This window comes from Triturus cristatus, chromosome 2_1, assembly GCF_964204655.1.
Source record: "Triturus cristatus chromosome 2_1, aTriCri1.1, whole genome shotgun sequence".
Taxonomy (NCBI): Eukaryota; Metazoa; Chordata; class Amphibia; order Caudata; family Salamandridae; genus Triturus; species Triturus cristatus.
The window spans coordinates 46,413,466-46,440,259 of record NC_140581.1 but is presented as its reverse complement, the minus strand read 5'-3'; the positions used below and the strand labels follow the sequence as shown (position 1 = coordinate 46,440,259).

The window sequence follows — 26,794 nt, the reverse complement described above, 5'->3', positions numbered from 1 at the left end:
TGGTCGGATAATGGAAGTGAGTTTGTGGGAAGTGTAATGCAGAGTGTGTGTAAGGGCCTTGGAATTAAGCAGAAATTCCACAGTGCCAATCATCCTCAGGCAGCGGGTTTGGTTGAAGGGTACAATGGTACCCTGAAGCTGAAACTCGCTAAGATTCAGGCTTCGACTGGTCTGTCATGGCCGGATGCCTTGCCTCTGGCTCTCCTATCGACCAGAGCGACGGTACACTCTCGAGTAGGGCTCAGCCCATATGAGATTGTGTTCGGTCGCCCTGCGAATATTTGGGGAGTCCCGAGACCTAGGGCTTTTGATAGTCTCGAATATCCAATGTTGATCGATTATTTGTATGATTTGACCACTAAACTACGATTAATTCATCAACAGGTCTTTGAAGCTCTACCGGCGCAGACAGAGGGTCCTGGACATCAGCTCCGGCCAGGTGACTGGGTTGTCACCCGCAATTTCGGCCGGAAGCGTAATCTGGAGCCAAGATTTGTTGGACCCCATCTAGTCTTATTGACGACGAGGACAGCGGTTCGACTGGAGGGCCGTAGACATTGGGTCCACGCCAGTCATACAAAGAAGGTACCGATTCCCTTACCAACCGACGGTTGGGTGAGAACTGGGATTCCGGCAGAAGAGACTGAGACTCCTTTGCGTTTCGTGCCATTCAGCGACGCTCAACTTGTGGAAGATTCGTTGTTGCCAGATCCACAAGTGGAGTCATCAATAGCAGAGAACCCAAGGTCCGACTCGTCATCTGCCTCATTGAACACTGCTGCGCCACCTGAACAATTGTTCGTAGAGCAAACTCAACCTGGAAGAAGTCGATACTTTCTTCGTCCAAGGAATTCAAGGACTAATAAAAATTGATAGTATAGTGGTTTTGACGTTACGAATATTATGAACAATTGCATCCTTTCTTTGTGAAGTTTCTGTGTTTTCCACTGCTAAGAGACTTGTAACGAACTTGAACCTCTCCATCCGGGTTACCGTAGGGCCGTGCGGGTACTTCTTTCTGTTTAGCAGGTTTCTGACGCTAGGTTGGTTACTTTTGTCGATTCCTGGGAACTCCTGGGGATTGATAATTGCTGCTCAGAACAAAGTGCGTCAAGAACGTCACGGACGGTTTGTAGAGGATGGCATTCTCTAAGCTGGTGGAAGAAGAAAGGGTATTGTCACAGAGATCAGAGTTATTAAGGGTCGCACGAACGAAATGTTTTTTGGTTCAGGTGTTTTTGTTATTCCTAACTGTATCTATGTTATTGGTGGGCGGAGTGTATTTTGGGGTATCACAATTTATGCCTTCTGTTACACCTACCTTTTCTCCTAACCTAAGTTCCCTCACTACTGTTTCCCCACATTCTTTTCATCCGTTGCCTCAACACGAGCAGGTTAGACGTGCGGAATTCAGGAATAATTCCTTTGTTCAACTCCTGCATCAGCATCAGTTAGTGGTGAATACTACAAATTGTTGGGTATGTGGGTTAATGCCACACACCATGGATAGGGGTATTCCGTACTTGGTCCTTCCATACAGCTCCCAGGGTTCTGCTCGAGCATTTCAAACAATGTTTCGCAGTGCACTAGACTCCTACCCCAGTCGGGAGCCACGATCTGTCAAATCCGGTCCTGGTCCGTACCACAAGCCTCTGGCGATAGCCATAGCAGATCTGGACAGAGATGTTTTCGATGCATCACTCATTCCAGACGAAGAAGTGCAGGCTTATAAGGATCTGAGTGAGGCTGAGTATGGTACGTCAGTGGGAGATAGACAGTTGAAGAGCTCGTCCCCGATATGGATTGTACCGCACCTTGGCAATTTCTGTTTGCAGGGTTTGGGTCGAAATCCGAGAGCACAACTTGGGAACAGTGCTTGCACTGAAACGTATGTCCTCCCGATGCTCTCCTCCCCTGTTTTCCTGACTGCCAAGGGCACCTATTTTGTGTGTTATGAGCGCGCATATACATGGTTACCCCGCGACTTCTCGGGTACCTGTTATATCGCGAATCTCTTACCTCCGACTTTCACAGTTGCTTCGGATTACCACAAAACTAGAGTTGTGAGAGGTGTAATTAGCAAAGAGGATACTGCTGGTCAAGAAGCAGGGGACTTCTTTAAGGGTTTCCTGCCGTTCTGGGGACCTATGGTCAATAGTAGGAACCTAAGACAGTTGACCCGAGTGGTAGAGTCGACTGCTAATATTACTGCAACTGCCCTTGGTAATCTAACAGCGGAACTACAGGCGGATAGGCTCATGACGTTGCAGAACCGTATGGTTCTAGACGTTGTTCTTGCAGATCGAGGGGGTGTGTGTAAAATTATCCATTCTAGTTGTTGCATTTTCATCCCTGATAATGCTCCGACTGTATATCAAGCCATCTCAAAGTTGCATAAGATTTCCGAGTCCATACACGTGGACGAAGGTAATTGGACGCTTCTAGGATGGTTTTGGGGTCTGATGTCAACTTGGGGTTGGAGTATTCTGATGATTGTCGGGGCTGTTGTAGCGTTTCTGTTCACGTGTTGTCTTTGTGTACAGTGTGGTCCTGCCTTATGTGGCCTATGTGCTACGACGTGTATAAGGCGGCCATCGGTTACCAAGGAGACATTGATGAATAGAATGATGTTCCAGCAGCATCTGAACGATCTGATGAATATCGATATAGATTCTGATCTAGACTAGTGCTTGCCTACATGAGGGCAAAAGGAGCGTCTGAGGTTCCGTGTAAGACGGGACGGCACTTTTTGAGTGGTGACGAATATGGACGAGTGTGGTATCTATGAACCGCAAATGACGAGTACAGTGGGTGTGCGAAGTTTTGCAATGCAGCCATGTATGGTTCGTCTTATTCTCGTGTTTGTTCATTCGAACCCTCGGGTTCCATTTTAGATACAGCGTCCATTTTGTTTCTTGCCCTCAAGTAGCCAGCGAACGGGCTTTTGTCCGCTTCGTGACCCTGGGACTTTCAAGATAGTACGAAGGACACGTGTTTCTTTGAGGTGACTTTATGACGAGGGGAATGACACGAGTAAGGCAGATGGCCCCGCTCGAGGCTCATCTTGCCACTCCGGTCTATTGTTTCAGTCACGCATACATTAGACACGAGGCCTTTGATCCCTCTATCGAGTTTCCTTTATTGCCCTAAACACTCTTTTTCTAACCTGTTGTGCATCCTCATCCTCTCCTCACATTCTGTTTTCCGTCCTTCCTTAATGTGTTTATGGTTGAGAGGAAATGTGTTTATTGCGGAGGGAATATGTTTTTACAGTTGGGAACCGACAAGGTTGATTGTAATTATGTTCCGGCCTCCTGAAACATGAACGCGACCCTTTTGAAGTTTATTGTGGGAACTGAGTTGAACCTTTGTTCGCCATACTGTGCTATGGCAAAAATGTGTATAAAAGGAGCGACCCACTTCTACGAATTTGAAGCAGTCTCCGAGAACCTACACGTTGTGTACTTCTTGTGACCTCTGTATCCCTGCAGTAAATAAACGCTGATCTCTGACGTCGCTGGAAGTGTCCCGTGTCTCTGTGTTTTGTACGCCAGAACAGGTAACCCACGAAGGTTTCAGGTGTTGTTCCCTGGCACCGCTGGGCCTTAATAAAACCCAGTCCTTCAGTATGGTTCACGCCGGAGGTAACCAGTGGTGGGTTAGAGATGGTCTTATATGCAGATTATCGTTGCCGCCCTTTACCGGTGTTGATAATAATCCTAATTTTCTTGGCCCATTGTAATGACGTCGCAAGTTAAGAATTGCTTGTAGGCTCATAGGCTCATGGGAGTTGCAGTTCAATAAGTTCATGTTTTTGTTTGCAGCAACTTACTCTCAACGTGTGTATTTAATAATCAATATATCTTGACAGTATGGTAATGTATAGTGTTTTCATTAATACTAGAGAGCCTGACAGACCATGTGTATTTAAGAAGTCCGATCTATCTGTATGGCTCGAAAAATATTTGCATATGACCATGTTTTAATGATCTTGTGGGTAAAGAACTACTCAAGCCCCGTAGAGACATGAGCGTTGTAGTTCAATAACCTAGAGTTTGTTGTTTGCATCAACCAACTTTCTTGATGTGTAGTTAGTAGTCAATACATATGGTGAATACAGTCATGCAAAGTGCTCTCAAGTGTACTAGAGAGCCTGACAGACTGTATAGATGGGAAAGCCATATTTATCTGTATCGCTCAGAGTGGAGTGCATCATACCGCGTTACACGCTCATTAACCAGACAGTCTACATAGAAGGAACTCAGGGCTCATTGGCTCATTGGTATACCTAGGTCATTGAAATATGTTTGGGCTGAAACGTACATTGAAAGAACATTAATCGAGAATTGATCTACTGGTCAGGTTACAGTAAGGTCCTTGGAATATCATCTTTAAGACCCTTATTGTCGCTTTGCATTTTGAAATCCCATCTCTGCTCTTTCCGGAATAAAAATTTAGCTACATCTGTGATGTGGGCTGGAACGAAAGGTTGCTCTAGTACTGTCCAACTGAGTTTGTCTGCTTTATGTTTGAGGGCCCAAAAATTATTGGTTAATTTAGTGGCTTGTTTGTTGCACGTAATAGTGCTCTTGTTTTCAAGGATCCTGAGCTTGACTTTGCGGGTAGTCATACCCACATAGCGAAGCTTACATGGACATGTGACAAGATAGATCAACTTGTCGCTGTTGTAGTTAGTGTGTTTAACTTGTGACCATGGTCTATCTATTCCTTTATCAACTGTAGTAGTATGTGTAGTTTGCGGACACGCAGCACAGTACCCACAGGGGAAATGCCCCTTTACTGCTGGCAAGTTCCAAAGAGTTTCTTGTGTTGGAGATGCATGGATTCTTGGTCGTGTGTGGGCCAGATTGTCTTGCAGATTGGAGCTTCTTTTGAAAGCGAAAAGAGGAGGAGGTATTGCTTGATTGCCAATATTTAGGATTCGCCAATGTTTGCACGCACTTTTCTGGATACCGCTTGATAGTGTGCTAAATGTATTAACACGTTAGTCTTGACATTGATGGTTTAGGTAATGGGGGTTCAAGAAGTGCTTCTCGACAGGCGTGGAAATTTCAACTTTAAATGACATCCACCTTAATCTGGAGTTAGATGGCAGTTGCTATTTGTCTAATTGCATCCCTCAACTGCATTGGAATTGCGTTGCCTTTCTGTCAGGCAATGGGGCGCATGAGCCATGCAACTCCTAAGTTTGATTAATCAAGCATGGCTTGGTAAATCCAGAGTAACGCAGAGTAGTGCAAATTGCTGCATTACGTTACTCTCCACCAGTGATACGTTCCATGGGTGGAACATGGGTGTTCCCATGCATCACCCATGGTTTTGGTGCATTCCCAGATTTACCATCAGTGGTACACCTGGTAATGCGTCAAAATGCTACGCCTCCACAGGGGAGGTGTAATGAGGAGAAATATCTTTATTTCTCCTTGTTACTTCCTCTTTCTATGTATCTTGCATTCTGCAGCACACACATACAGCAGAAACTGCCTGAGGGGATTGTTTTTGTGCAGGAAGGTACCCCTTCTTGCGCCAAACAAATCCTGCTTACAACACAGGCACTCTCGCCCCAGGGTGCAATGGTGCCTGTGCTGGTGCTAGGCAGCCAAAAGGGTGCCACACAAGAAAAGGACAGAAATGCATTGTAATGTGATACGTGCGGGGCATTCCTGCCTATACCCTTTCATGCAGCGCAGCAAAGTGGCTTGCTGTGTTGCGTGAAAGCAACTTAAATATGCCCCATTTCAGTGCTGCAGGATGTTGTCTAGCTTTAATGTTTGCTTACCTCAACTTGAAGTAATTCAACCTTTAGCATTGTCTCTTAGATTAGATGTTGGAAATGTGTCCTTCCTGTAGGGTCACCCCAGATTTGTGTCTCTTTTTGCTGAGCCTGTTTTGTGTTGGCCACAGACCTCTGGGCGTGTTACCCCTGCCAATCGGTGGTAAGGTGGTGGTGCTCCCCCTTCCAGACATGTTCAAATTGGCATACACCTAAATGATATATTTAAGCGGACATTTAAACCTGGCAAAACAAACCTTTTGCCAGGCCTAAACCTTTCTCTTTAATACTGATTAGTCACTGTTAAGGTAGGCCTTAAAATTCCACAGGGCAGGGTGTATGCGATTTAAAAAGTAGGACATATGTATTTAATGTTTTACATGCCCTTGCAGTGAAACACACCCAAAGTGTTACTCACTGCAGCAAAGCTGTCTCTCCCGTTGGTTCACACCTGGTTTACACTATTACATTTAATAAGTTCTAAATTCCGCTTGGAAATATCTAGAAAAATGATTTAAGCACTCATTTTAATAGTAATTGAAAATCCAACTTAATTGGCAAGTCAGATTTTTTATATCACTATTGTGGAAATGGTACTTTTAGAAAGTTGTCATGTTCCTGTCTGAAACCAAAAGGCTTTCCTGCCAGAGTTCGGCTGTCACCTGACGTTTGATGGCACACCTGTGGTGAGATGTGTGTTGCTCCCAGACAATTGGCAATGGACCCTATGAGTGAGGAGGAGGACTTCTTCCTTGACAGAATGGCATGGGCATGGGGATGTGCTAAGCCCCTTCCCCAGCTACAAAGGATGTCTACATAGTCATTGGCTGGTGAGGCTCACTCCTAGGCCAGACTACTCTTTGTTTCTATACCCAGCAAGGGTAGAGTGACCACCCAGAACTGGCCTATGGGTGGTCCAAGGAGTGCCTTCCACTACATTGGTGTCAAATTCATAATAGTTCTGTCCGTCATTAAGCTGTTTCAGGTTCTGGTGCCTATCTTATTTTAATAGATATACACACCACAGAAGTCACTTACATCTGCATAAGTGCATCTTCTGATGGTAGCTAGAATCCACAATATTGGATGAAGGTGTACATCTTTTTTCTACCAAATAACAAAAATATGAAATTCCCTCCCCCTTGATTTTCACTGTAAGCACACGTCTGTTTTTTGCATTGTAGTTTCCAAAACTATATCAACTATGTTTGCCCATCATCTCAAGCACCAATGCACCTCAGTATTTTGCTGTTGCACTTTTGGAATACTCTTTTCATTCATACATTCATTATTTGTTCTGTGAGTTTTCCAGCCATAGGAAAATGCAAGCAACTTGACTATGCCTGAAAGAGTGAACTGAAGTCACCCAAGGAATGTACATTTAATAATCGGCTGGTCAAGTACACGAGACTGCTGTACATCTACAATGCAAACAATATAAATATTGAGATAGAACATTAATGCACAAATCAGGCTATTTAGCTTAAGATCACTTTATTGATTCTAGACAGCAGATCACAGGGAGGTAAAGGGGAAGATGGCACATCACACAGGGGCTGTTTGGCTGTCCTGGGGATCATGGTGTTACATTAGTCTTGATACATTGAAAGGTGGAGGGGACAACATAGGTTGGGGGAGCATAGACTACTCTGACTAGCACTGGCCACATTGACCCACTGGCGACCAAGAAGGCAGTATGTGTCTGGCCGCCATGGACGCAGCAACAGGTAGGTCAATTATGGGAGTACAATGTGAGTAGAGACATGAAGATAGAGACCTGCAAAGCAAACTTAGATAGCGCTTGTTAAGGGGGGTAAATACAGGTCAACAAAGAGGGGCGAATTGCAGACTGTGAGGTTTGCAGGGGACAGTAGTTGAGAAGTCACAGGTTGGCATTTAACATCATGGCTTCGAAGAGATAGGTTGAAAGGAAGTGTGAGTCAAGCTAATAAAGCAAAAGAAGAAAGAATTACAAAGCAAAGGCCAAGAAGCGAAGACAGACAGGGGTTACAGGGGTCATTCTGAGCATAGGTGTGAAGCCAAGGGGCCAGAGGAAATTGTTGGAAGGTTGGAAAGGTGATAATGACCAACTGGAGGGGAAGTGGAGTGATACAGAGGAGGGCAGGAAATGAAGAACTAACTTATACCCCAGACTGAGGCTATCATGGTGGTAGACTATTGCATATGTTTCTAAAATGTCTCCATCCCTCAACCACTTATATCTCACAAAAATAAAGGTAAACAAATATCAGAGAATAGAAAAAGGGCTGACTTCTAACATTTCCTAATAATTAATGAAAGCAATGTGTGATCTCAGGCAGCATGTGGCAGTTCCTGTCAGAATCTAGAGGAAGTCCTGGATGTCATCCGGCTGATTTGACAAAGACATATTCTTGAACTGCCCATTGGCTTGGTTCATCGTTTCGGTGATGGCACCTAGGCGAGAAGTTAGGTTCCTTTTGAAACCATCATTATTTGCAATCAGCGGGCTTACAAAGTGTGCCATTTCATCAAAGGTTGGGACCAGGACATCTAGCAGGGCACTAAGTGTGGAGCGCACATTCGCTGTACGGTTACTCCCAACCATCACCGATAGGAATGTTCTGCACTGCCCTACTGGAAGCTGAAAATTGGTCAGCTTCTTCAGGAAGTCATTTTCTTGACTTATGTTTGCTGTTATAGCGTTGATTTTCCCCTCGATATTGGAGATGGTCACCTGGATGTCTGCGATTTTCTTCTGACAGCTTTTCACCTTTGCAGAGTAGGTATCAACTGTGGCTATCTGGGCGTGGAAACTTCTGTTGGCCTCATTGGCTTTCTTCTGGGCTAACTCCAGAGCCTCCAGGCTGGCGGTGATCATACTAAGACCTGCAAGAGGAGGAGATCACACAATCCACTCATGAGAAAATCCTACAGTTGAAAAGAGACCGTGAGGTGCATACAGAAAAGCTGTGATAGGGCATAGTCGGCATTTTATCCTTCACTGGTCACTACATTTCATACTAATAAAGAAGCTAACAGTGACACCTGTTATTCACAGTGCTTTGAAATGGCATAAACAGTGGTACAATTAAGATGAATGACTTTCTATCTAGGTACAGCATGACCTTTGACGGTGTGTACAGTGCGACCTTTGGTAGAGCAACCTGGTACATACAGTGCTACCGTGTGTGTAGTGTGACCTAGTCATTAGCAACTGACAGTTTTAGCGTGACCTACAACAGTAGGATTTTTGTGATAGGGCTAGCTTGGCATTAACAAACAGCTTGGCAATAAGGGCAGCATGGGAACAGGGCCAGCACTGCAGCACGACTTGCTTGTCAATAGTATGAGCTTGGCCGCTAGAGTAGGAAGGTCATACAACTAGTTTGCCACTTGCACTAGCTTGCGAATGTCTCCATTATCCAAGATGTTCTGGACATCTTACATCACGTCCAACAGAGGCGCGCCCATCCCTTATGGGTCTGGAAGCCTCCTCGAAGGGGCTGCTTTGTGACCTCCTACCAGTTGAAATCACTCGGGAACTAACCTATTTTATTGGTGGCCTTGAAAAACGCCTGAAAACTGGGCCCTGCTCCAGAATCATTCATTGTTACCTTTCCTCAGCCACTCTGGCCTTTTACTCCATCAGGCTTTCTCTGGGGATTTAGAGCCATTGGAGGCCGGGTTTATTTCCCCAGAGAAGGGGAAAAAGGGTGGGAAAATGGGTGGTCTTAGGGCTAAGCGCAGGGAAAGGGGAAGTCTTATGGATTAGCGTGGGGCAAGGGGCAGAGAAAGGAGCCAAAGGCTGGCAACTCTGTTAGGGGCATATCAACGAGGGCTTTATCTCTGCTTTTTTGGCTTTAAAAGCCACAAAAGCAGAGATAAAACTAGCGCTCTATCAGCAACAGGGTGCTAACACGCAAATTTGCATGTTAGCACCCTTTTACTCTACGCTTCCCCTTGCATCTCTAATGAGATGCAAAGGGGGCGTTCAAGAGTAAAATAATAGGAGAAATGTCGCTAAGCGACATTTCTCCTATTATCAAGGATATCGCTCACCCTGTTAGCGATAAAAAAAGCAGCGCTAACCGCGGTTAACGCTGCTTTTTACGTCTGGTATTTTTCTGACTTAGCCATGATATCCTATGTAAGGTGGATATCATGGCTAAGTTTGTCTATCCCTATCAGCAAGCTATGGCCAAACCTTGTGGGATTATCGCTGTATTTCCAGCGATAATCTCACAATTGGCAGCTTGCGCTCCGAATTTTATCGCTTTGGAGATAAGCGTTGCTGATAGCACGCTATCTCCGCGCTAAAATTCGTTGGATGGCGATAATTATCCTCACGCTAAGAGCGCTGAGCGATAATTATCGCCGGCCCTTGCTGATATGCCCCTTACTTTCTCCATTTCCCTAAGGATGCCCTATGATTTCACCAGGCCAATTTAACTTCAATTGTCCAAAACTAGGTGGCGTGTTTACCAAAAAGTCACGCAGCTCACCACTGCAAGCCATCTTACACTGCGTGACAGGTAAAGGGCAGGAACACACTGGGGCAGATTTACAAGCCCCATGCGCCTCTTTGCGCCGCCATTGCGTCACTTGTTTTGACTCAACGGCGGCGCAACCAATGCGCCCTATTTACAACGTGACGCATCTAGGGAGATGCGTCACGTTGTAAAGCCCTGCGTCACATTATACCTGCATCAGGTATAATGTATGCAGGGGGCGTTCCTACGCAGGAAAGCCTCATAAAAGTGACGCAGTGAAATCTACAAGATTTCACTGCGTTACATTTAGGATGCCACTGCGTCAAAACCTTACGCCTGCTTGAAGCAGCCGTAAGGAGTGACGCAGTACAGTAAGTGTAGGCCTCAAAATACATTGCTGGGGTTGTGTCGTGCTTGCGACACAACTCCAGCAATGCGTGGTTTTTGGGCCAACAGATGCGTCTGTTAATCCTTGCGTCATGGAGCACTGTATTGTAAATACAGCGCATCCATGGGGGCGCAAGGACATTTGATTGTGGCGCAAGGAAACTGGCGCATCTATGCAGATGCGTCAGTTCCTTGTAAATCTGCCCCACTATATTTAACATAATAGAGTGCATTCTTGTCTTTTGCCAGTGCTGGCGCACATTGTGCTGCCGTGCGCCAATGCAGCCACTCTTGCACCATGGTGCAAGGGTGCGTGCATTATAGGCGAGATGTGGAGGAAGGCAAACCTTCCAAAAACAATCTTCTGAGGTAGAAAGAGGAAATAACTAGGATAAATGAAGATATTTCTCCTCATCATGCCTTCCCTGGGGATGCATAGCATTTTGATTTGATTGAAATTTTCTAAAATGCCCGATAACCCACAGGCATCTAGAGACTAGCTAAGCACTATGTCCTACAACCTCAAAAAGACTTTTTATTCCACAAGGAATAGTGCTAACTATATGGGAGCTGATGTACAAAGCTTATTATTGCTCTCAAACGACCCGATTAGCACAATCAGGCCGTTTGCAACCAGAAGAAAGCATGTTCTAATATACCAAACCCTATTTGTCATTCGGTAACCTACTACCGAATCGCAAATAGGGTTTGCGAGTCGCTCTTAGGAAGGGGCGTCTTAAGTTGGTTCCTTCCTAATAGCGAATCGCACTGGTATGTAGGAATGTCTGGTGACCAGGGATGCGGTTGCAAAACATTTGCAGTTTCCACCAACTTCAAGTTGGTGGTAACCCATTCGCAAAGGGGAAGGGGTCCCCCTTTGTGAATGTGGGTGCCAGTATTTTTTAAGAGCAGACAGTGGTCCCACAGACCACTACCTACTCCCAAAAAATCAAAAAGCATGTTAAGGAAAACGGGCTGCATTACAAAAAAATGTATTTATTTAAAAACAAATCACAGACATGGTGGTCTGCTGACCCCATACCTACGAGGGCAAGACATTCCCAGTGGATTGCAAAGCGAGATCTACCTCATGAATATTAAGGAGGTAGGTATATTTGCGACCCACTGGGTATCACAAAATGTGTCTAAGAGACATTTGTACATGGGCATTTGTGAATTCCCAAATGCGAATTGCAAAAATTCGCAATTAGGAAATCGCAAACTAACTTTTTTGTACATCTGGCCCTTAGTTGCTTGTGAAAGCAAAGAAAATTATCCTGACTTTTGAGATAGAAAGGGCAAAGCATTCCACAAATTAAAAATGGAGTGTTGAAAACTGCGACCACCCCATGACGCTTTCTTAATGCTTGAGACAATTACAGATTTAGCGGTTGCTGATCGTAGTATTCTTTTGGAAAGTGCCATCAGAATTACTTTTGAAGTGCTGGGGTCTGGTTTCAGGCAGCGCTTTATGTGCCAGGCAAAACGCCTCAAAGGGGATCCTTTTCCTGACCAGGAGCCAATGAAGCTCCTCCGTTGCAGCTGTCACAGACTTGAATTTGGGGATCTTCTTGAGCAGCCGGCAAGCTGTATCCTGCAGCATCTGAAACTTATTTAGAGGCCTCTGTTTAATGGCCAAATAAAGGGCATCACAGTAATCACACCCAGATCAAGCTAGGGACATGATCCCGGATGTTTGCAGGTCATTTGGAAAGAAAGCTAACGCCTCTCTTAATGCTTTCATAATGAAAAAGGGAGAAGATGTAAATGTGGTCACGTGTTCCACGAATGACAGCTCAGCATCAAATATGACCCCTACATTTCTTACTTTAGTAATTGGCAGAAGAGGGGGACCAAGGGGGTGTGGACACCTTGAATTTTTCCAAAAAGTAACATCTTCTCCAAAGAGGGAACTCTCCGTTTTTTGGGTGTTTAATTTTCAGCAGTTACTTCTCATCCAGTTTACAATGGCCTGCATGCAGTTGTGAAACCGATCAGCCATTTCTTCAACATTACTTGGAATCGACACCACTATCTGGAAGTCGTCAGCATATGCAATGGCGGAAAAGCCCAAAAAATCTATAATTTTGGCTAAAGTAGTCAGATAGATATTAAATAGCGTGGGGCTGAGAGACGACCCTTGGGAAACTCTGCCTTTCCTAATGGTCACCCTTTATTCTTGATCTCCTACGAATCCAAGCCAGGAGGTCGAAAGCAGTTCCCGAGATCCCATTGTCCCAAATCACTACAGAAGAAATGTTGGGCTTACAGTATTGAAGGCTGCAGAAAAGTCCAAAAGGACCCCCGCAGCCCTCCCGTCATTATCCACTGTGAGTGTTCTCTTTTCGGAGACTGAAACTAGGGCACTCTCAGTACTGTGGCCCGATCTAAAGCCAAACTGTGAATCTTTAAGAATATTGTTGGTCTCAAAATATTCTGACAGAATTCTGTTAAGATACTTCTTGATGACTTTAGCAGGAAAAGGTAGTCGAGATATAGGTCAATACTTGCTTTCTGTCATCGGATCAAGAAATGATTTTTTCAGAAGTGGTAAAACCAGGTCTTTTTCCCACTCCGCCGGAAAGCATCCTTGCCTAATCATGTTATTAAATAACAATGTAGGAGTTGGCGCTATTTTTTGGACCAATTTATGCATTACCTTAGGTGGAATGGGGTCAGCGGGAGCTCCTGACTTTGTGAGCATAAGTAGCTCAATCCCTTGGTTGTGTGTAAGTAGCGGACAATCACAAAGCTCAGTCTTCTTAAGTGGTATATTGGACCGCTAGATCCTGTGGAGATCTAATGGAATCGAATTCGCAGTAAACGCATTTGATTTTCTCTTTAAAATATGATGCCATTTCAGCACAGAAAGATTGCCTTGGAAGAGGCCAGTCAAATGACTGGAACCAACTCGTGTCTGAACAGCCCTTATCGCTACCACGTCACTTTTACTGACGTTGTGGTGGCGATAGGGGCTGCGCCTTATGTACAAGGAAGCATTAGGCCACTTAACGTGGCTTAACGTTGCCTTGTACATAAGGCCCCCTTTCATGCTATGGTTAGCATGAAAGGGGTGGGCAGTGGGTGTTGTGGTGGGCGTTCCACCGCAACACCCATTCATTTTGACGCTGCCCCCTATGTACAAGGTTGGCATACATAGGAGGCAGCGCCAAAATTAAGATCAGGTAAATCCTGGTCTTAAGTTGGCGAATTGAGAAGAAATGCTTTATTTCTCCTCGTTTTTGCTTTTTCCATGTGTGCTGCCATGATTTGTTGGTGTACTGGACGGAGTCCCTTCCTGTACATAAACAAACCTTTAAAACAAATTGCCATTTTGTCACTTTCATGTGTGCTGCATGAAGCAGTACACATGAACGTGACAGAAGGGCATTTTAGGATTGTGTCTGTGCAGGAAGGGACACCTTATTAAAAATAAATAATCTATCCTACACGCAGACACCCTTGCACTAAACGTAGGGCCATTGCAGTGGCAAACGCAATGCTGCACCACACTCTTGTAAATATGGTGCAGCCTTGCGTTTCAGAAGTGGGGGAGCGTGGCATTAAGCCAAGAAGGCTAACGCCGTGCTCCGCCACTTCCTTGTAAATATCCCCCTTAGTTTTCTCTGTATAGTTTCTCTTTTTTCCTTAGTAATACGATTTTTAGACTCCTGAAAAATGCTTCAGTATTTAACTTTTTGTCATCCCTGTAGCTAGATCTCCAGATTTTTCCTGTCTACGGCATTCCTGCTTCATTTCTCTTAACTGATCAGAGAACCAAGGAGCCGATGGGCTGCTTCTAAAGGTTTTCATATTTTTCTCTGGGACAACAACAGAGGCTGCATCAAGCAGCCACATGTTACACTCCCACCGCTGGGGGGAGCGCTTCCAACTGTTCAGGAATTACCATGTTCCAGGCATGATATGTTTTTACCATCCTGGTCAAATTAACTGAAGGCTTCTGAACTGTTAAATCTAATCTAGAATAAACTGAGCTATGATCAGACCAGGTTAGTGGAAACACCACTTCCAAAGTTAGGATAGAGGAGTTCGAAAAAATGCCATCTCGGATCCGACCACCATTATGAGTAGCGGAGTTCACCAGCTGATTCATATTATTGATAATATATTGATCAAGGTCAGCAGCTGCCCTCATCCTGATGGATTTGTCAGTCAGAGGACAGTTAGAGTGGAGTGGAGAGAGAGTAGAGACAAAGAAAGGAGAGAACGACAAAGAGAGAGAATGAATGAATAAAACAATGGATGGAAAGAAAGAGGTGAGGGGAGGTAGGGAGTGGACTGGCTTAAACATTTGTGCCAGGACTGCTTTGGGCTCCCAGTCCTTATGTGGTCTTTGGGTTTGACTAACTTCCCTTTCAGGGAATTAAGAAAAACTGAATAGTGTGCTTAAACCTCCTTTTGCACCATATGTCAAGGAAGAGGAAATTCTTTATAACTAAGGAAATTTGAAACTTGTGTAATTTGCATTAGTTAAATTATGCAAAATGTTCAGAAAATTATGCAAAACGACATTTCAATATGAGGAATGCAAACACATCATTTAGGGGCATATGTATCAAGCAAATTTTTAGTCGCAAACGCTGCGATTCGCAAAATACAGCGTTTGCGATTAAAAATTCGCAAAACGGGATGTATGAGCCACATCCCAACGCAAATTTAAGGAATCGCTAATTTAGCGATTTCTTAAGTTTGCGTAGGCATTTAAGAAATCGCAAATTGCGATTTCTTAAATGAAATGTAACACTCACCAAAGGATTGCGATTAATCCTTAAGAAATCGCAAATTACCACCAACTACTAGTTGGTGTTAATTTGCGATTTCTTTTAAAAATGCATGTTTTGTAATTTTACAAAGTGCCACGTGACGCACATACATGCCCTTAGGGCATGTGTGTGCGCCATATGACCACACATGCTAATTTCAGGGGTGTATCAGGGTGTCATCTTGACACCCTTGCACCTTTGAAATTATTCTCAAATTGCGATTAGCAAATTGCGATTCGCAATTTGAGAATTACTTCCCATACATTCCTATGGGTCTCCTGGCCCATAGGAATGAATGGGCAGGTATTCCTTAATTGCGATTTCGCAATTTGCTACTCGCAATTAAGGAATTTTAAGAAATCGCAAAAAGTTTGCAATTTTTTAAATACATCCCGTTTTGCAATTCTCAAATAGCGATTCCTTAAAAATCGCTATTTGAGAATCGCAAATGGTGATGTTGATACATATGCCCCTTAGTGCTATATTTTAGCGCATAATGCTGCCTCACATCAATTTCTCATGCAAGGGTTCATTTTGTGTTTAAAAAAGCACCTAAAAAGCAAGTTGCGCACAGATATTCATATTCTGAACATTTGCGTCTTTCCTGTCCTCTCACTGTAAATGTTTACTACATATAGCCCATAATATCAAAACATGGAATAACAGTGTCGTTTTGGAAATTTTGCATAACAGGCGTGACAAGATATTCCCAAAATGACGCAAAATATTTACATTTCACCCAGAGCTATTTACGACACCAGAAAACTTGTAGGTTTTCATTGCAAATGTTTCTGATTGAGTGAATCCTTTTTTTTTAATCCATTGAGGAAACATGAATTTTATTTTTCAATCACAGTAGGTCAATGGGTGAGCCTTGTAGAAACAATAGTCATAACAAGTCACCCATCAATAGTTCCAAAACAGCACTGCCTTGAGAGGTGCTAGGAAACAACAGCATTTCTTTATAAATTTGGGTCCAGCACATCTTTCTCTCTCTCCCTGTCCCTCGTTCTCTCTGTCTATTTGTTCTCTGTTGCCTCGCCTCCCTCAACCTCGCTCTCTTTATATACATCCGATCAATCAGTAGATGCGTAGATCACTACTTGTCACCCATGAAGGTATCCAGGCACTGCAGGGTCCAGTTGATTAGCTGAATAGCCAGGTCTATACTGACCTTTGAAACTCTGGAAAAGATGGGGAAGTCTGTAGATCAAGGATAGCTCATTCCATGTCTTAGGAAAACAATCAGCCTCAGCATCTGCTATGTCTGATACCGGTGGGGATTAGATAAAGGGATGCAGAACGGACGGGTCTGGTCGGCTGATGGAAGTTCAGATGGGGGTTCAAGTAGGTGAGTCCGCAGTTCTGTAGGACCCTGTATGCATGGGTCAGGAGCTTGAACTGGCATCCTTTCTGTACAGGAAGCCAGGGGAGTTTCCTGAGGTAGAGGGTGATGTATGTTCATATAGGCAGAATTAGGACGAGTCTTGCTGCTGCATTCTGTGTGGTCTGTAGTGGTTCGAGGAGGTGAACTGCGATCCCTGCATAGAGAGCATTGCCGTAGTCCAGTAGGCCAGAGACGATGGCCTGGGCCATCGTGCGTCTTGAGCTTTAGAGCAGCCATTTGAATATCTTGGTTTTATGATAGAGGCATGCATGGCTAAACCATGCGTGCCTCTACCACGCAGCCTAAACCACAAATGTGTCTTAACCACGCATTCCTTTACCATGCATGCCTTTACCACGTAATTTCGCGGTAAAGGCGGAATGGTAAAGGGGTATGCGGGGCTAAGGTCGTGACCCCCTCCCCCACCATAAGCTACAAACTCCCCCTGACCCCACCCCACCCTGAGGTCCAAATATCCCAACCCCATACCAACTCCCACCATGTCCCTAACCATTAACAAACACTACCTCGAAAGCCTCCCACCTACTTGCGCTGTCCCTAAAACTATCACAACCCCTTCCACTGCCTCTAGGCCTAAACGCCAAACCCCTATTTTAAAAACTACTTGGACCCCCCAAGCGCGAGCCCTAAAAACTACCCTGCCCTCTCTAAGCCCTAAAAACTACCCCGACTACCCATTCTCGGCCACCCTGTAAAGAGACCTAAAACCCTGTCTTTTGACAAACACTATCCTGACCCCTTCCCACCCCACGCTGTCCCTAAAACTATCCCAACCCCTTCCACTGCCCTTAGACCTAATACATTAACCCCTAATTAAAAAAAATACCTTCCCCGACCATCCCCCAGCACTGAAAACTACTCCAAACCTCCCCCAGCCCTGAAAACTACACCTGACTCCCCCAGCCCCGAAAATTAACCCTGAACACCGCTGCCCAGAAAACTACCCCTGAAACCCCCAGCCCAGAAAACTACCCATGACCCCCCAGCCCAGAAAACTACCTGAACCCCACCAGCCCAGAAATCTACTCCGACCCACCCAGCCCAGTAAACTACTACTGACCCCCAGCCCAGAAAACTACCGCCTACACCCCTGCCCAGAAAACTACCCCGAAACCTCCAGCCCTGAAAATTGCCTCCAGCCCAGAAAACTACCCTACCCAGCCCCATTTTCCTCACCGCAGCTCTCTTCCTGGCGAGGTCTTCCTGCTTCCGTCAATGCTGGTTAAGGCATATGCATGGTTAAGGCAAGCGTGGTTGAGCTTGAGTAGTCGGAAAACGCCTGGTTAAACCATAGTGTTTTGACTGTTTCCCGAATATCTAGCGAAGCACATATGAAGAAGCAGCAGGAGGAGACGGAGTTGACCTGAGTCATCATTGTTAGCTTGTTGTAACAAATGATGCCTAGGTTCCTAGCATGATCAATGGGGGTACGAGTAGGTCAAAGTTCTGCCATGGGGAGCTTTAGCTTAAAAAAACAGTACCTCAATCATGTCCGTGTTGAGCTTCAGGCATTTGTCCTTCATCCAGTTAGCAACATCTGCCATGCAGTTGTGGAAGTTGGTCGTGGTGGTGTTTTGGAGACAGTGAGGATGAGTTGTGTGTCGTTGGAGTAAGATATGTTGTTGAGTCTGTGGGTTTTGGTGATCCTGGCCAGAGGTGTCATGTAAGTGTTGAAGAGAGTGGGACTGAGCGAGGATCCTTGGGGTACTCCACAGATGATTTCCTTCGGTTCAGAGGTGAAGGGGGTATGCAGATTTTTTGCAGTCTTCCATTGAGGAAAAAGGCTATTTATCTGCGAAGCTCCTTGGATGCCTTTGTTATGCAGACTTATGATGAGTGTGTGGTGGGAGAGCATATCAAAGGCTGCTGAGAGGTCTAGAAGGATCAGAGTCCTAGTCTCTCCTCAGTCGAGAAGGACTCGGATGTCATCTGTAGCCGCGATGAGGGCTGTCTCAGTGCTGTGGTTGCTGTGGAATCCAGATTGGGAGGAGCCAAGTCGGAGGTTCCAGTCCAGATGTGAGGACAGTTGTTGGTTGATAGTTTTTTCTAAACTTTGACTGGGAATTAGAGCAGAGAGATCGGTCGATAGTTGTTGAATTCTCTGGGTCTGCTAATGGTGTCTTTAGTAGGGTGTTGATTTCTGCGTGTTTCCAGTCCTCAGGGAAGGTGGCCATGGCAATTAAGGTGTATAACCAAGTGGTGAGTATGTGGCTGATTCTGGTTTTGCCTAGATTGAAGATGTGGTGAGGGCATGGCTCGGTTGGGGCCCTGAGTGGACCGATTTCATGATGGAAGGGGTGTCCGGTGGGGAGAGCTGCATATCCATATATAATATGTATACAATATATTTTATATATAAACATGAATGTGCTTATTCATAATATGCACATATATATATATATATATATATACACACACACGCACACCCCAAAGGTTAAAGGGACATTATAGTGTTTTTATGATTGGACTTTGTGGGCTGAAAAATGTATAAGGAATGATACAGACATGTTGATTTAATATTTTTTACTGAAAAAAACAGCTCTAGGTAACAAAATTTCAAAAACTTTAGAAATTCATTGAAAAAAACAAAGGTTACAGGGATGGCTGAGTGGCTATGTAAGCAGATTTAATGGTGAATAAGAGGGTAAGTGAGTGCCTATTTGGATGACTGTGTGGGTATGTCAGTGGCTGTAAATGGTGAATGAGAGGGTACATCAGTGTCCGTATGGGTGATTGAGAGGGTATATGAGTGGCTGTATGGGTGATTAATGGATGTGTAAGTGGGTGTATGGGTGAGTGAGTGCATGCATTGGTGAGTGAATGGGTGTGTGAGTGGCTGTATGGATGAGTAAGTGAGTGTGAAAGAGGTTGTATGAGCGAGTATGTGTTTGTATCATTGTCTGTATAGGTGAGTGTGTACATGTGTTAGTATATTTATGAGTAAGTGAATTGGTGTGTGAGTGGCTGTACGGGTGTATAAGAGGGTGGGTAAATCTCTATATGTTTGTATGACTGGATGTGTGAATGGCTGTTTTGGTTAGTGAGTAGTGCTGTAGTGGCTCTGTGGGTGAGTTGATGTGTGAGTGGCTCTATGGATCAGTGAGTAGGTGTGTGTTTGTATGGGTATGTGAATGGGTAAGCCATTGGTTGTGAGGGAGTGGGTGTATGATATTTTGGATGTGGGTGTAAGTGGGTGTGTCAGTGGTCCTGTGGATGATGCAATCAGTTATGCATTCAATAATGTAATTTGGGATGTCATCAGTGAAGTTATCCGTGATGTAATTTGAGATGCCATCATTGATGTCATGAGTGATGTCACTGACTATGTCACGAGTATTATAATATGTGAGGTCATACACAGTGCATTGTGGGGGTGTAAGTTATAGTTAGCTCAACTAACTATAACTGCTGAATTTCTCTGGTTTTATACAAGTGAAATCTGAGCCTAACTAAAATGTCCCTGTAACCTTTGGTATTTTCAACAAATTTCTAAGGTTTTTGAAATACTATTTCCTAACTATAAAGACCCTGTAACCTTTGTTTTTTTAAGTGAATTTCTAAGGTTAACTAGTAGTCACGTTTCCAGCGTGGTGGAGAAGAGGGGCGGGACCTCCGACCAACTCTCAGGAATCCTGCTTTGTGGGACTTACTGGAGGTAACAGGGGGGGGTTCTTGGCCCCCAAGGACCCTTAGTATCCAAGAGGACTTCATGCCCAAACCAGTAGTGCACCAGGAGGTGCAGTTACAGAGTGGTGAGAAAGGGGCGGGCCTCTAACCAGCTCACAGGAATCCCAGTGTGTGGGACTTACTGGAGGTAACAGGAGGGATTCTTGGCCCCCAACAACCCTCAGCATCCAAGGAAACTCCATCCCCAACCAGTAGTGCAGCAGGAGCCTTGTTTGCATAGTGGTGGGGTCTCAGGTGACTTTCCTAGGCCGGCTGTTTTTTTTTTTTTATCTTTTATTAGGAAAGGGGGCCATGTGGCTCCCTTTCATGGGCCGATCTTGGTCCTGGGGACCTCATCACCCAGGGCCCGGCCTATTTCTAATAAGGCCCCGGGTTAATTTCAGCCCTGGGGATCCCTTCTTCCGGAGCCCAACCTCTCATAAATGGTGGAGGGGGGCCATGTAGCCCCCTCCACGGACAGATTTTACCCCTGAGGACCCCATCAACTGGGCCCCCCGTATGTGCTGGGTGCACTGCAACCATGGGGGGAGTCTGAAGGCCCCCGCTGTCCTTGCCACCTCCTGCGGGGCATTGCTTTCAGACAGAGGGAGCTGCTGGAAAGGCAGCTCCCTCTATCTGAAAGCAATTTTGCTCACTTGCTGGAAGCAGAGCGTTTGCGGGAGAGGTAAAGCTCCCTTCTAGCCACAGCAAACAGCTATGTCCTGGGGGTGGGCACCCTGGGACATTGCAGGAGCTGGCCCTAGGGGGTGGTGGTACCCAGTGTGATAATTGGCTCCAGGAGGGGGCTGCACGGCTCCCTCCTTTTTGTATGATGGCCTACCCTGGGGATGTGGTGGTTCACGGGATCAAGAACAGCCCTGGAGAAGTGGACACAAAGACCCCATCCCATTTAAAAAAATGTATTTTGGTCCCAGAGAAGTGGTGATCCCTGGGGCCTAGGGGGTCCGTGAAGACATTAAACAGTCTCAGGGAGGTGGTGGACCTCATGCATGGGGGGTCCGCTATGCCCCCAGATTTTATCACTATTAGCCTCGGGGATGAGGTGGTCCACTGAGCTGCGGAGGAGGCTGTACTTGCCTCCCTCACATTAACTTTATAAATAGCCCCAGGGAGGTGGCAATCCCCAGGGCACAGGGGTGCTGTGTGGGCACCCCCGAATAAATGAAAAAAAGTGCCCCGGGAGGTGGCGGTCTTTTACAAAGCCCTGGACGGGACCACATGCCTGCATGCCACTGGGATTTGGCCCACCTGTGGGCTTCCCCAAAAAGAAGCACGGGAGTCCACTCTTCTTTTTCTTTAATTTTGCTACGAATCTACTGATCCACCCACAAACTTCCGGTGCCTGAAGTACTGGGCAAATATTTGGGAACAATTACTGGCTCCAAAACCCACACCTGTTACCCTGGTTGAAATTCTACCAGTGCAGCTTTCTGGTCATACCAGAGCTTCTGGAGCTCATGGCTGGCCTCAAGATTCTTTGATGCTTTCTGCATGTACTTTGCCATCCTGGAATGAAGGCCTAGTATATAGTCCACCACATCTTGTTTTGGTACATGATGGGGTTTCTTCCCTCCTTCCCTCACAAGTGGTCCCCTTAGAGGGTGGCCAAACAGAAGTTCAAAGGGTGAAAGCTCTACTCCCTTCTGAGGCACCTCTCTGTAGGCAAAAAGCAGGGAGGGCAACAGAACATGCCATCTCCTTGTGAGTTTTACAGGGAGTCCCATTAGCATGCCTTTTAATGTCTTCCTTAGTCTTTCAACAAGGCCACTGGTTTGTGGGTGGTAAGGTTTTGTGAACTTGTAGATCACTCCCCACTCATCTTTCATGTGTTTTAAGGATATAGACATGAAGTTGGAACCTCTTCTGATACTACCTCCTTAGGAACCCCTACCATTGTGAAGACATCAATGAGGAGCTGTAGTAGTCCTAAGGGGAATGGCTTCAGGATACCTAGTAGCATGATCCACTACTACTAGTATGAACTTGTTGCCTGAGGCTGTGGGAGGTTCAAGTGTCCCACTATATCCATTACTATACTCTCAAAGGGAACTCCAACCACTGGTAGTGGGATTAAGTGGGCCTTTGGGTGTCCTCCTGTCTTGCCACTGGCTTGGTACCCAGGGCACATCAAGTCAGGTTGTATCAGAGGTCAGGCAAAACGTGGGGGGTAACCATGCAAAAAGGGGCACTTTGCTACAACAATCATACCCATATTCATTAGGTAAGTCACAAATTGCGACTTGACCACAGGGATGATGGCCTGCAAGGTTAGCAGGTCACCATGCTTGTGATTGCTATGTATATAGTATTTGTCTTATAAATCAGCCCATTTACCTTAAAGAAAACAGGGCTTCTTTTCAATAAATAAATATGTTTTTGTCTTTTTTAAACTCAAGCTTCTCTGAGAGCTGGCAGTGGACCACTGTTCCCCCACCCGCCAGAAAATCTTCGCAATTAACAATGGGGAAGAGCTCGAATGTGTTGCCACCCAAAACTGGGAGTCAGCAATCTTTCAATGGTTTGTGACCAGAATTCAGGTCACACATCATTTTTACATATAGTATCAACTTGCAATTTTGATGGGGCACCTTAACATATCCCCATTCATATTGTTAATTCATATCTATTTAACACCTCATTGTAGAAGTCAGATACACTTTACAGACTAAACCTATTTTGCTGATACACATGCACTTATTTAGCAAATTGGATCATCTGTGACTGCAAAACAGGTTAGTCATCCTGCCCTAATTCTTGGATGCATAACATCAGGGCATAACATGCTGCCTGTTAACCATCGATCCAATAATAACTGTATTTTTTCTTACATGGTATTTCCTAGTATCACCCTCTAATAGAACAGGAAGTGCTGGATCTGGTCAAATAAAGTGCTGTGCACCCGTCCGAAACCAAAGTGTAGCATATGAAAACATGAACAACAGGCAGACAGCCTTCCAATAGTACTAGGTAATAGTTAGATTTAATACATCCCAATTGTTGCTTTATGACTCAGACACAATTTTAAGTGCATATAAAGACAAATTGAAATGCTGCATGATGCAATTAAAAGTGTAATGTTTAGGAATCTAAAGTGGTGTGGAGGGACCCTGTCCTCTAATCTGTTGTGTAATCTCTGTGAAGAAGATATCTTTTTTGTTTGATAATTAAAACTTGTACAAAGACATAAAACATTTGTATAGCAGCTAGTGTATAAAATAGCATTGCGAAAAAAACCATATACTAATAACAAGGATAAAATATTAAAATTGGTCGAGGTGATGTTTTTAGTCAACCAAAATGCAAGGGCATGCTTAAAGGCCATCTACAGGCTAAGTCCGAACCGATTCATGTTGCATGTCAATTTGCTTTATAAGACGTGAAATATAGTTCGGTGAAGGTAGAACTGTCCCACACAAATGAGTATGCCTCACATCAGGGGAATCACTCAGAGTTCAATTTGCCATGGTGCCCTCGTCTGTGGCCTTTCATGAGCTGTGTGATTACATTTAGCTTGGTTGGTCACCCCAAAAAGTCTACTCCGAGTATGGCCACTGGTTAGATTAGACCTTGTGCACTTTTGAATGACTCGAGGGGATGTAAGTTCCCAGTTGTTATTGATGTGCCATTGAATCTTCAATGAATACAATTTTAATTTTAGTTTCCTTTCCATGTGCCGTACTGACACTGTCAGACTTCTTGCTCTCCTTCCACTGTATTTGTAGCTGTTTATTTACTAACTGCAGAAACTTTGTTGCCCTACAAGCAAGCTGCAGCGACTGACTATTCAAAAGTGTCATCACGGCTGGTCGGCAGAATCTGATCTTAAGAGACCAGAGTGCTGGTAATAGTGATTGTCTTCTCAGTAGACCAATCGCGAGGCAGATGCACAAAAGATCTAATATAGTTTCTTCGGAAGTGCCACATAGCCTGCAAAGGAGAGTCGGCCATGTTTGTTTCCAAGATGGGACCTGGTCTTTTGTTGAAGAAGCTTCCAGATGAATAAGGAGAAGAGAATGCCGTATTGATGGGGATATATGACTTATGAGGTAGGCTTGTGGGTCCAAACACTCATATGAATGGAATACCATCCATCTGTTATTTTTCCGTGCCAATTCAGCCTTATCAAGTAACCAGGCCTGTGATTTAGATGCTTTGGTGGTGATTTTTTTGAAGGCAGAAAAACTGATGTTAAGGCCCTATGCTTCATTCAGTTTGAGAGAGGTTAGAGCTTGTTGAATCGCTGTTGGCCAGTCATTCTTGGATTTGGGCTGGCTCTTTATTTTGTCCAGCATAGGGTGGCCAAAGATTCTGGCAGTGCTACTCTTAATCTCCAGCACATTTTGATAAGTGTGGCCATCCTAACCGGGGATTAGTGGAATAGGCCAAATTCCAATCGCACCTGTGCCGGAGAGATTAATCACGGGAGGCGGAAGCTGCATTTAAACAGAGTGGATTGCTGTTGATTCAAAGTAGTCCCGTCCTTTCCCTTTAAAAGTTCTGATCCATAGGTGAGAGTGGGTAGATACTTGGCTGTGATTACTTGTAGGAGGTGAGCATGGGACAAGCACCCCCACTTTGTTCGTAGTGTGTTAAGTGCGAATCTGATTTTGTTCGCCTCGGCCCTTCTGTGACAAGTTGTCCTATATATTTTAAATTAGAATCCAGGACCACCCCATGATATTTGTATGATCGACCAGGTCTATTGTTTTCCCTGCTACCATCTTCTCGAACTTCACGTTGTGGATGTACCCATTTGCAGAAAAACAGATCACCTTTGTTTTATTATATTTTTATTTCAAACCAAGCTCCTCCGTATATTCGTGTAATTTATGTATCAGGACCAATTGGTGTCTGGCTGCATAGGACTATGTCGTCAGCATATTGTAGGCACCTCACTGGATGATATGCTTGTTTGGGTGGATCGCTATGAGGTTCCAACAGCTGATCATCTTGGTCCGCCATGTAGGTTTGAAATAGGCACGGGCGAGAAAGCACCCTTGTTTTAGACCTGTGTACATAGGGATCTTCCCCGTGGTATTATAGCCTGTGCCTAGTTTGACATGGACCCATGTCTCTCAATAAAAATTTACTATGGCCTCGAGTAGCTGGGGGAATACCATATTTACCCATCTTTGACCAAAGACACTCTCTTGGAACCAAGTCGGAAGCGGCTTTCAAATGACTAAGCAGGTGTATAATTTAGTGGAAAGCTTTTTCGACAAGAAGGGTGAGAGCCAAAATTTTGCTCATTGTGCTGGTACCTGGTCTGAAGCCAGTTTGTGTCACTGGAATTATGTTCTTTTCCGTGGCCCTTGTCTCAAGATCTAAAAAGAGATTAGAGGTGTACAATTTGGCTTTGAAGTCAATGAGTGCGATCAGTGGGTAGTTCACTGGGTCTGATCTACTACCTGCTTTGAAGACTGGGTGGCAGATGTTACCCCTCCATGATACAGGTATGCTGTTAGTTATGAAGAAATGGTTGAGCAAAGGAGTAAGGTACAGGGCCCAAAATGGTTGGTCGAGTTTGAATAGAGTTTTTGGGAGACCACTTGGGCTGAGAGCCCCATCTGCTCTCAGTCTTTTTAAGGTGTTCCGGACTTGTGATTCATTCAGCCATTGTTTCTCAAGCAGATTATCAGGATAGGTATTTATCTGGATTTTTCAACCTTGGAAATCTTTGGCCGATGGTGCTTGGGCATTAGAAAATTCCAGGTGTGTTGACCAGTCTGCCTCCAAGATGCTTGCACTGTGGTGGTGGAAATTGCCATTAGCTACGGTGTTAATTTCTGCCCATAATTGTTTGTTTTTCTAAGTTTTGATTGTATGCAGCAACTTTATCCAAGTATTTGATTAATGTGTTTTTTGCTGACCAGATGTCTTTTTTATAGACACCCCTTAGTATTTTGATTTTTTTGTTCTGTGTCTGAGCTGTGTATTTTTGTCTTGTTTCCAGGGTTTTCTAATCCCCTTATTTAGTTTCCTTTTTTAACTAAGAGTGATTTGGTGAACCAGGGTGCATCTTTTCTATGATAAGTGTGATGGTGAAGGCGATGAGCCGTAAAATTGTCAATAATTTGCTTTATTGTGGATTCCCATATTTGCCATGGAGGCCGTAATGGTTGTCAGGTGTGCCTGTAGTGTGCTTGATAATTGACTCCATTATTGTAGATACCTCCATGTCGTTCCAAGTGAGCCTTATCAAATTGTAAGCACTTGGAAGAACCCTTAAATCATTGCTTTGTGGAGCTCTTGAAGGATGGAT

The 26,794-nt window shown here is 44.7% G+C and overlaps 1 protein-coding gene across 1 annotated transcript in view; it reads right to left on the bottom strand.

Annotated features, from left to right (window-relative positions):
* Nucleotides 1-7,271: 7,271 nt before the first annotated feature.
* The window catches only part of LOC146863696 (uncharacterized), a 41,207-nt gene continuing 21,684 nt past the window's right edge, over nt 7,272-26,794 (bottom strand). Inside the window, exon 4 of the mRNA XM_085627834.1 lies at nt 7,272-8,662. Coding sequence (XP_085483960.1) covers nt 8,139-8,662 — 524 coding nt within the window. The 3' untranslated portion in view covers nt 7,272-8,138. The remainder of the gene's footprint in view (nt 8,663-26,794) is intronic.